Source organism: Oreochromis aureus, linkage group 17, assembly GCF_013358895.1.
Source record: "Oreochromis aureus strain Israel breed Guangdong linkage group 17, ZZ_aureus, whole genome shotgun sequence".
NCBI lineage: Eukaryota > Metazoa > Chordata > Actinopteri > Cichliformes > Cichlidae > Oreochromis > Oreochromis aureus.
In genome coordinates, this window is record NC_052958.1 from 21,767,974 (window position 1) to 21,779,304 (window position 11,331).

The 11,331-nt window shown below is 42.9% G+C and overlaps 1 protein-coding gene across 1 annotated transcript; it reads right to left on the reverse strand.

Moving 5' to 3' along the window:
* Positions 1–468: 468 nt before the first annotated feature.
* LOC116312823 (peroxisomal succinyl-coenzyme A thioesterase-like) lies at positions 469–11,066 on the reverse strand. Its single transcript, XM_039601558.1, has 11 exons — positions 11,010–11,066; positions 10,713–10,918; positions 8,657–8,756; positions 5,889–6,073; positions 3,445–3,605; positions 3,038–3,157; positions 1,848–1,930; positions 1,689–1,782; positions 1,498–1,578; positions 825–966; positions 469–593 (listed from the first exon to the last, which is right to left on the reverse strand). Exons 2-11 carry the CDS (start codon positions 10,903–10,905, stop codon positions 469–471), a joined length of 1,284 nt encoding a protein of 427 aa, XP_039457492.1. The 5' UTR covers positions 10,906–10,918; positions 11,010–11,066.
* Positions 11,067–11,331: the final 265 nt, after the last annotated feature.

Here is an 11,331-nt window from a genome sequence, read left to right on the forward strand (position 1 = left end):
TGTTTTCTCGTTGTCTGGCGGACAACCATGGCTTCACCGGAGGTTAATTAGTCAAATAATTACATTAAGAAAATAATACACTGTCTTAAATAGAAGAAAATGACTTAAAATATCAGTGAAAGTATGTAGTGTATATGATAATATTTCTTAGCATGTGTATAGATGAAAGGTGTTTTTAGGGTCTTCTCATGTTATAGAAGCAACAGTTTAGGGAGATAAGAGTGGACTTTGAATCAAGCAAGGTTCATAATAAGAAATGTGGTTGTAAAATTATTATGCCTTCATGCCTGCATTGAAACAACAACACACTTTGAGCTTTTTTGACACAGAATCCTAGTTTTAAAAAATACCTTTGTACGTGTGGACATTGCTTCACTTAGATGAGTCAGGCTGTTTAATTTGAGCAAATAATCAGAATGAAACCATGGTCAGTATATCACAGCAGTGATTCGACATCATGTGACTCTTTCACAGATTTGCTTTAACACTCGGGCTGTGGTACAGGTGAAGCTGCAGAAAACTCAAGATCTTCCTCCAGGAGTCTTCCTGAGCATCTGAATGAGCTTTGGTGTGTCCTCCCCACAGTAATATCACTGCAACACACACAGTTATAGAACTCTAATAAATCAAAAACCACAAAGCAGAGGATTTTAGCAACCTGGTGTGTAAACATATTTTTAAGGGACCTCAAAATTCAAACCCTTGATTTTCAGAATTTTCAGGTGTACCTAATATAGTGGTTTACAACCAGAAATTCTTCCTGGAAGTCAGGTTGAAGTGTGTGTGTGTGTGTGTGTGTGGGAGAGAGAGAGAAAGAAACCGACCCTTCTCTTTACTGTTTAGTATGATAAACTTCGTAGCTCTAAAATGAGGAGAGAATGGCGGCTCAATCAGGTGTCCAGCACCCGGATACGCTAATCTGCTCAGCAGGTGTTCCTTTCCACCTTCACGCAACAACCTGGCCACCTGAGGGTCAGAGATCAACTTTAATTTTATGCTGACATCATGATTTAACGAAGTTCATATTCTGAAATTTTTATTGTTTTTGGAGTGTGAACACATCTTTTAAAGCAATGCTCCTAGAACAGGGGTCTCAAACTTAAATGAGCTGTGGTCCATTGCTGGCACTGTCATCTCATTGGAGGGCCACTTTACTGTTCAAGTAGAAAACAAACAAAAAAAATAAACAAGAAACCACGTACAAATATTTCTGAAAATTGTAGCATTTTGAGTTTTTTTTTAAAAAAAAATTCAAATACTGTGTAACAAGCCATAAATTCAAATGTGAACACAATTTTTTTCCCCCTTCACTCTTAACTAACTGAAGCCTTTCATTGAACTACCAAATAAACAAACTGGTACTCTCTTAATGGCCAGACACGTGGCAGCACTTCTGCTATAATTTTGTTTGTATTTAACAAGCAAGCAGGGATGACTTGGGGCACAAGTGGCGCCCAGGCCGCGAGTTTGAGACCCCTGTCTTAGAACATCGCTAACCTCCTCCGCTGTCTCCACTGTAGGCCAGTTCTGATCGTCACAGCCATTAACCAGCAGCATTGGGCAGTTAATTCTCCCCACCTGTCAACAAAGCAGATTTGAAAATCCTACAGGAACTAAGAAGTCCAGCTTAGGCTTTGAGAGGTCATTAGTTCTACTGGTAGTATAATGCAGTATAATACAGCACTCACTTCCACGTTGTTTGAGGGGTCAGCGATAAGATCCAGAGCAAAGCTTCTCCAGCTCATATGGTTGTTCTCATCGAAATGTGCCTTGTGAAAATGCCTATGATACATATTAGTAACAATAATTTGTATTATCATTAAATTTTAATGATAAATAGTACCTACTTGCTCAGTATTTTAAACCCGGCCTTCAGGGTGGTCCCAGGTGGGTGATAGTGATTGCTGCTGATGCAAACAATGCAGCGAGGCTGGAACACAATGATAAATCAAAACGTTTGATGTTACACATTGAATTAAAAAACCCAAAGACCAGCTTCCAACTTTGTTTTCAACAAAACATGGAATGTTTAAACCTTCTGGAATTGCCATTTTGACCATCTGCATTGAAGGTCTCCTTTATGTGCTCATTTTTGTCATACTGAAAAATGTAGATGTGTATAAATGTAGATCTTTTTTTTCCCTCAATTGAACAAAGTTAGCATAACCCATATAGACACATTAATGGGAAATACTATGTTGCACTTCAACCAAAAACTTTTCCACTCTTTTCCAACTGGGAACACAGCTGTGAACTGTCCCAGTGCAAGCTGGAGGTCATCAGGTGATGAAGCCAGAAGAACCACGTCACCTGCAAAAATACAGATGTGATCCTGACGCCACTAAAAGGGAGTATATGCCTGCCGCTTGGTTCCACCTAGAATTTCTGTCCCATAAATTGAGAGCAGAATTTGTGATAAAAGGCAGACCTGCCTGACTTCAGGTCAAACTCGCTGAACAGCCTGCAACAATCATTCAAACATTCAATATATGCTTGGGCAGGCCAGGCCCATCAAGCATCCTCACTTTACACCTCATCTGCCCACATAAGTGCCGACTTCATCCAATAGGACAATGGAGTTCCAAGATGGAGCACCTTCCACAACCCTATCCACCACCCTAAGAAAAATTGTTATTAGGTGCAAACAGCAGTCAGGACCCATACTCACTGAACCGAGTAGAAAATAGTATACCCACCCCTGCATGCTGCCTCTCACCAAGGGCAACTCCATAGTGAAAAGAGTCTAGACCCTCTTCAGGACGCTAAAGACGTCTTCAGGATGCTAAAGACGGTCTCATTTCTGACTTTTCTGGTGGTTAAGAAGTTCAGGCTCTTTTTTTAACCAGAGAAGCCACATCCTAAATACCTACAGCTACACTTTTCAAGTGGCGATCAGACCACCAGGGCCCTCACGCCTGACAGCCACCCAATCGACACTACACCGAACTGTTACGAGAGACTGACAATCAGTTTGATCATTTTCAATCCATGACATCACTGCATCAAGAAGGAAGGAACTCTTACCCACCACACTTACCTTAATAATGGTGCTGTAGGCTGTTAAGTCGAAGGCCACCATGGAGCCCAGGGAACTACCAAGAATTCCAACTCTGTCTGGTATCACTTGAGAATGGTTCCTAATAATGTTAAATGCTGTCTAATAGGAGAACGATACTGGAAATTAATGAGATATTAAAACTTTGTTTTAATAATTTAGATATTACGGTATTGAAGAAAAATTAGATTGTGCTATCCACCCACAGTGAAGATTGAAAGATGGGGTTTTTTTTATTTTTATTTTGAATGATTTCACCCAGAGTTTAATTACTAATCATGTAAAACTGGAAGCGCAAGTAAAAAAAAAGTAAGGAAAAGTATTTTATTTGTCCAAAAAGACAAAACAAAAAAATCCCAAAAACCCATTAGTATGTAAATCGCACAAACCTCGAAGTACTTAAACTCTACATCTGCTGACAGGTATTCAGACCATAGGTAATCCAGCGAGAAAGAAACGTAACCACGAGACGCCAACAAGGCAGAGCGATACTCCAGCAGCCCTGCACCACCTCCCCACATGTCCAGCAGCGCAGGGAAGGGTCCAGGACCTGACGGGAAAAAACAGAATCAAACACAGTATTTCAGTCAGTTTTTTCTACTCTTAGTTCTGTTTGATGTCAGAAAAGAGGATATTCCTCATGTAGTAATTTCAGGGTCAGAAGTTTCACCCATCCATCTCACAAAATCCAGATTATTAAAAATGAAAAGAAAAAAAAGAAGTAAATGTGTTATTTCAGGTGTACCTGGTGGTATATACAGGGTCCCTTGCACTCCTTGCTTATTAATATCAATTCTCTTGACACCAGGAGCCATGTACCATCTCTCTGCGAGTGCTGATGCCAGAGGGGTTCTGTCCCTGAAGCCCTCGTGTCCACTGTGGACTGAGATGTTAACCAGCATGGGTGTACAGACGTTTATCTTCCTCAACCTGACCAGTAATGACATGAGTTATTGAACAGAATAAACAAAGGATAGTCTATCCACACACATGTTAGTCATGGTGTTCGACATGGTCCTGTACTATTTACTGTATACACTCTTCCCCAAGGCAATATTATTAGAAGATGTTGCATACATTTTCATTGCTATGTAGATGATACTCAGTTACAGTGGCTTGCAAAAGTATTCGGGCCCCTTGAACTTTTCCACATTTTGTCACATTACAGCCACAAACATGAATCAGTTTTATTGGAATTCCACGTGAAAGACCAATACAAAGTGGTGCACACGTGAGAAGTGGAACGAAAATCATACATGATTCCAAACATTTTTTACAAATAAATAACTGAAAAGTGAGGTGTGCGTAATTATTCAGCCCCCTTTGGTCTAAATAGAGTGCACCTGTGTGCAATCTAATGTCAGTACAAATACAGGGTCTGGGTGCCGTTTCCCCCTCTGGGGGCGAGGGTACCTGGACCCAGGGCATAGAGTATGTTTGGGGAGTATGATTGTGTGTACATGTCTATGTATGTCTATCCCTACGTTGGGTGAGTGCTGAGTGTTTGTATATGTGTGCATGAGGGTGGGAAAGCATGTTTATGTCTGTATGTGCCTGTTTGTCTGTGTCTATATGTCAGGTCGGGTCTTAGACTCCACCTCCCTGGGTACTCCCAGGCCCTCCAAGTGTGGAGGCCTATCTCCCCTCACCACACTCCCTGCTGGTAGCTGATGCCCTCAGGGGTTGGTGCATTGGTGGTTCTTGGTGTCCGGGCTGGGCGCTCAGGTATGCACCGCTCACTCCCGGTGGCTACTTGGCGGGGCCCGATGCCTGTCGCTCGGTCAGGCCTCTTCCGGGGCAAAGGGGCCTCGGGCCTCCGGCCTCGGGCCTGCAACTCGGTTCACTCTGGCACAGCTGGCTGCCGGCAGAGCCGGCGGGCACGCCGGTGCAGCCCCTCTGGCTTCTGCTCCGTGGCTACTGGGTGACCCCTCGTCTGGGGATCTCCTCAGCCCTTCCCAGGAAGGTGGCACGGATGCCCCTCCGGTGGTACTCCTTGGGCTCTCGCACTCTGGGTCCTCTGGATGTCTGGAGCCTGGATCTCCTCCATGCCTGCTTCATGCCCTGGGGGACGGGGCTATGGGCCTCCACACCCTCTAGCAGACCGTTACATGGGAAAACCTTTTTGTATACAAGCGTTGATCCACACAGGTGTGCACACGGGTGTTCACTGTTCGTGAGACATAAACTACACCTTTCTTAGCTGCTACTTCAAAGCACATTGTGCGCTGTCTGTCCTGCGTGCTGCACAACAACTTTCAATATTTAGTATTTACTGCTGTTCACACTCAGCTAGATTAACGTGATGGTGTTGTGTTTAGTATGTTGCTTTGTTTTTGTTTGGTTTTTTTGCTTGTCTTCTCTTTTTTTCTCTCAACAGGTGATCCAGGAGATTTTTTTTTTTTTCTTTCTCTTTGTCTTTATAAGTGCCCTTTCTCACTGTCCCTTTTTCCTTCTGTTTTCTTTTCCTTCCTCTCTTTCTTTCTCCCTTTCCTATCCCCCAGTCATGTCTGTCCCATCTGTAACAACTGAAAATAAAATAAATAATAACAACAAAGTTTGATCAAATGGACCAATACGGCAATGCCATGATGATCCATTTGGCAAAATAAATCCATTTGGTATCCTTGTTGGTCTTCAGACAACAATTCTGACGGCTTAAGAACCAAATGGGACAGACAAAAAAAAAAAAAAAAGAAAAAAAAAAGAAAAAGAAAAGAGGATATTCCTCATGTAGTAATTTCAGGGTCAGAAGTTTCACCCATCCATCTCACAAAATCCAGATTATTAAAAATGAAAAGAAAAAAAAGAAGTAAATGTGTTATTTCAGGTGTACCTGGTGGTATATACAGGGTCCCTTGCACTCCTTGCTTATTAATATCAATTCTCTTGACACCAGGAGCCATGTACCATCTCTCTGCGAGTGCTGATGCCAGAGGGGTTCTGTCCCTGAAGCCCTCGTGTCCACTGTGGACTGAGATGTTAACCAGCATGGGTGTACAGACGTTTATCTTCCTCAACCTGACCAGTAATGACATGAGTTATTGAACAGAATAAACAAAGGATAGTCTATCCACACACATGTTAGTCATGGTGTTCGACATGGTCCTGTACTATTTACTGTATACACTCTTCCCCAAGGCAATATTATTAGAAGATGTTGCATACATTTTCATTGCTATGTAGATGATACTCAGTTACAGTGGCTTGCAAAAGTATTCGGGCCCCTTGAACTTTTCCACATTTTGTCACATTACAGCCACAAACATGAATCAGTTTTATTGGAATTCCACGTGAAAGACCAATACAAAGTGGTGCACACGTGAGAAGTGGAACGAAAATCATACATGATTCCAAACATTTTTTACAAATAAATAACTGAAAAGTGAGGTGTGCGTAATTATTCAGCCCCCTTTGGTCTAAATAGAGTGCACCTGTGTGCAATCTAATGTCAGTACAAATACAGCTGCTCTGTGACGGCCTCAGAGGTTGTCTAAGAGAATATTGGGAGCAACAACACCATGAAGTCCAAAGAACACACCAGACAGGTCAGGGATAAAGTTATTGAGAAATTTAAAGCAGGCTTAGGCTACAAAAAGATTTCCCAAGCCTTGAACATCCCATGGAGCACTGTTCAAGCGATCATTCAGAAATGGAAGGAGTATTGCACAACTGTAAACCTACCAAGACAAGGCTGTCCACCTAAACTCACAGGCCGAACAAGGAGAGCGCTGATCAGAAATGCAGCCAAGAGGCCCATGGTGACTCTGGACGAGCTGCAGAGATCTACAGCTCAGGTGGGGGAATCTGTCCATAGGACAACTATTAGTCGTGCACTGCACAAAGCTGGCCTTTATGGGCGAGTGGCAAGAAGAAAGAAACCATAAGAAGTCCCGTTTGCAGTTTGCCACAAGCCATGTGGGGGACACAGGAAACATGTGGAAGAAGGTGCTCTGGTCAGATGAGACCAAAATGGAACTTTTTGGCCAAAAAGCAAAACGCTATGTGTGATGGAAAACTAACACTGCACATCGCTCTGAACACACCATCCCCACTGTCAAATATGGTGGTGGCAGCATCATGCTCTGGGGGTGCTTCTCTTCAGCAGGGACAGGGAAGCTGGTCAGAGTTGATGGGAAGATGGATGGAGCCAAATACAGGGCAATCTTGGAAGGAAACCTCTTGGAGTCTGCAAAAGACTTGAGACTGGAGCGGAGGTTCACCGTCCAGCAGGACAACGACCCTAAACATAAAGCCAGGGCAACAATGGAACGGTTTAAAACAAAACATATCCATGTGTTAGAATGGCCCAGTCAAAGTCCAGATCTCAATCCAGTCGAGAATCTGTGGCAAGATCTGAAAACTGCTGTTCACAAACGCTGTCCATCTAATCTGACTGAGCTGGAGCTATTTTGCAAAGAAGAATGGGCAAGGATTTCAGTCTCTAGATGTGCAAAGCTGGTAGAGACATACTCTAAAAGACTGGCAGCTGTAATTGCAGCAAAAGGTGGTTCTACAAAGTATTGACTCAGGGGGCTGATTAATTACGCACACCCCACTTTGCAATTATTTATTTGTAAAAAATGTTTGGAATCATGTTTGATTTTCATTCCACTTCTCACGTGTACACCACTTTGTATTGGTCTTTCACGTGGAATTCCAATAAAATTGATTCATGTTTGTGGCTGTAATGAGACAAAATGTGGAAAAGTTCAAGGGGGCCGAATACTTTTGCAAGCCACTGTATATCTATCTAGAAGCAGATGACACTAATCAGCTGGTTAAACTACAAGCGCGGCCTTTAAGACCGGAGCTTTAAAATAAAACGAAAAAACTGAGATTCTATTTCTAACTTCGCTCTAACTTTGTGTTTCACTATGTGAATCGCTTTGGCATGACCAACTATGGAAGATCCAATGGCACAACGTCTGTCCATGACAGACCTGTCAATCTGTGCTCAGGGCTCTGCCCCTTCATTAGGTTACTGTACAGTAACTAACAATTTCATTATCAGCTTTCATAACAAGAAAACACATTTTAGAAATCTGTCAAAAATGTATTTGAAACTAAAAAATTATTTTGTTAATCATCAAGGAAACACAGTGAATTTACAATTTACTTTTTTTTTTTTATACCCATAACGGAGCTGGCACACTGGAAGTCAGACATTAATCAAGCATAAACATTAGTTTCATTGGCTGAATGTTATGTTCAGGAATGTGACTAAACACTTGGCCTACAGTAACACTGTGGAGCATCTTGTAGCCACTTTTGACCAGGATATGTCCTTCAATGCACAAAATAAACAAATATCTATTACTCCTTTCTTTTCCCTGTGCAGTGTTGCCAAGATGAGTATTGTAATTCCTTATTATGACATTACAGGCTGCCGTTTTTTATTATGCAGACAGGATTTTTCCTAAACAAAGACTTTCACCTTTGGCTTTATGCAGCCTAGTTATGTCTGTTGTTAGCCCCCGAAAAGCCTGCAAGTCAGTTCTTATAGTGCCAAAACTGGTATAGCGATATAAATATTGATGTGATAATTTAAGCTCCTTTACACGCCATGCCACGAGCTCGGCAAGATGACCGCCGAACCCTTACCTGAGGCCTTTGCGGCTGCCTGGGACCGGCCGCATGCTCCACAGTAAACCCATTGGCTCTTTTCCCGTATATGTGCCTCCAAAACTCAAATCTTCTGATACTACAAGAGAACAAAGCCCATTTTATTTCATCCAGTTTTGCTAATTATTTACAGTTAAGTCCATATGTATTTGGATACTGACGCAAGTTTTGTTTTTTTACCTCTCCAGGAGGTAGGCGTTATCAATATCCAAGTCTACCATAAAGAGAAAACTGCATGAAAGTAAATACAGAAGGTTCACTGCAAGGTGCAAGCCACTCAGAAGCCTCAAGAATAGAAAGGCTAGATCAGACTTAGCTTCTTAAAATGTTTTTTAGCAAACAGTTCTGGAAAAACATTCTTTGGAAAGATGAAACCAAGATCAACCTCTACCAGAGTGATGGCATGAAAAAAGTATGAAGAGGACGTGGAACAGCTCTTGATCCAAAGCATACCATATCATCTGTAAAACATGGCAGAGGCAGTGGCTTGAGCGTGCATGGCTGCTAGTGGCAGTGGGACATTAGTATTTATTTATGATATGACACTGGACAGAAGCACATCTGGACAGAAGCACACACTGAGGTGTCGGGGTGTATGCAGGTAAGTGTCAGAGGTGAAAACTGTATGCAAATAAATGTTTGCGTTCTATAAATGAATAACTTAATGTTGTATGAGCTGTAAATTTGTATTTTTTTTTTACCTTCTTAATAAAATGAAAACAGTGAGAATATCAATTTTTTCCCCCTTACATGTTTGATATTCTTTAAAAGTCCTGTAGTAGAAAATCAGACAAGGTTAATTTTCTACATCCCTTCTAAGTCAGGACTGTCAAACTCATTTCACATCGCGAGCAGCATGCAACCCACTTTACTCTTAAGTGGGCCGGACAAGTGAAAAACCCCTGCTGTCGGGAGACAGTAAGACAGGCATTTGGAATTTCTTAAATGATCCTGGGGGTTATGGAACAAGTCTAGTGTAAGACCCCAAAAAATTTCACCAGCACTGAGCTGGAGGATCCAGTTGACTGTCTGTCAAGATACTGGATGATCCTTGACCCAAATTAAGGCCGTTACTGGTGCCGACTGCAGCCCCATAACCCTCAGACGGCATCTGAGACTGAAGGGCTTCAAAAACAAAAAACGTCTTCAAAGGCCTCGTGTCCTTAAATGCCACAGAACTGTTGGACTTTGCAAGAGACCACCAAACATGGGACTGTCAGGGTCCTGGGTCTGAGGGACCCAGGGTTCATGAGCAGTCTATGGACTTGATGGTGTGTGTTTGGTGCTGCTGTCCCTTGTTTCCCTGTGTACTGGTGTGTGTGTGTGTGTGTGTGTGTGTGTGTGTGTGTGTGTGTGTGTGTGTGTGTGTGTGGGGTGGTGTCCTGGTTTTCTTTGCACACCAGGCCTGTAGGGTTGTTCCCGTTGGAAGGCTGGCCACACCCAAGGAGGAGGATCATTCACCTGCAGCTGATCAGGATCGTCGGGGGAACTACAAAGCAGTGTGGTTGAGAGCTCCTCGACGCTGGATTATTGCGTGACTTCCCGTCAGTTTCTCAGCCACTGCGTGAAGTAAGTGCTAGTCTGCTGCTGTGTGAAGGTACTCACGGTTGCCTTTGTGTGTGTTTCCCAGGAGGATTTGCAGAAACAAGGAAGCAGCGAACGGATTGTACACAGGGAATGGAGACACGGAGCACGGACCCAGGGAGAAGACACGAAATGGGAGTCAGGAGCTCACGGGGATTTATTGTATGCCTTTATTTTTACTTCACTGTAAATAAAGACACCTTTTCATCGCAAGAGTCCTGCATTTTGGGTCTTACTTTCCCACATCCCCACGGTCTGCCACCCCAGATCGTGACAGAGACATTGAAAGATCTCTTTAAGCACAATGAGCAGGACAAGAAGTTGCTCACATAGGGAGTCGAATTCACATTCCAATAAAAACTGTCCAACACAAATATTTTTAGCTTGTTCACCCTCCAAAGACCAGCTCTGAGACAGCATCCTAAGTCTTCTGCAGTCAGCGGTGACCCACCTGACACAACGCCTCTGTGGTCGCTGACGTAGTGCCCATATGCCTCCCAGTCGTCCTTGTCCTCGGAGCGGTGGAGGGAGCAGAGGGTTACCGGACATCCTGGAGGAAGATTCTCCACCAACACTTGAAACTTCTCATCAACCAGAGCCCGACTCGGGGTGACGGAGAGGATCGGAGGAACCGCCTGTGTCATGGCTGAGAGCAGTCTGTGGAGAGAACAGGTGACAAGTGAGAAACAGTGACGTTCAGGCCCAGATTTAGATCCAACAACAACAAAACAAACAAAAACGCATCTACCTTCTAGAAGTAATGAAGTGTTAAATGGTCTACTGAGCAGTGTTTTGTCTTCCATCGGATGGCTCTGGGAAATCAAAAGAACTCGGTGAAGTGTTGATATTTACACTATGCACGCATTTAAGTATTTATGTATGCAGGAGTAACTGTAACTCAACAGAAGGAAGGACAACCCCTGCACCTTTACAGGAGAATGATTATGAATCTATAAAGGTCAGCGCCATGTGAGGATGCAGCTGAAAGAGACTGCAGTCAAGTGAGCAGTCATTTGTTTAAAAAAAATAAATAAATTAAAAAGCATATATATATATATATACATATATAT

Bases quoted from the DNA above. Each gene is read 5' to 3' on its own strand.
- LOC116312823 (XM_039601558.1), bottom strand. From the start codon at position 10,905: ATGACACAGGCGGTTCCTCCGATCCTCTCCGTCACCCCGAGTCGGGCT. The intron at 3,606-5,888 runs GTACACCTGAAA...TTTTCCCGTCAG, and splicing joins GACCCTGTATATACCACCAG to GTCCTGGACCCTTCCCTGCG. The intron at 3,158-3,444 runs GTTTGTGCGATT...TTCTCCTATTAG, and splicing joins TAGAGTTTAAGTACTTCGAG to ACAGCATTTAACATTATTAG.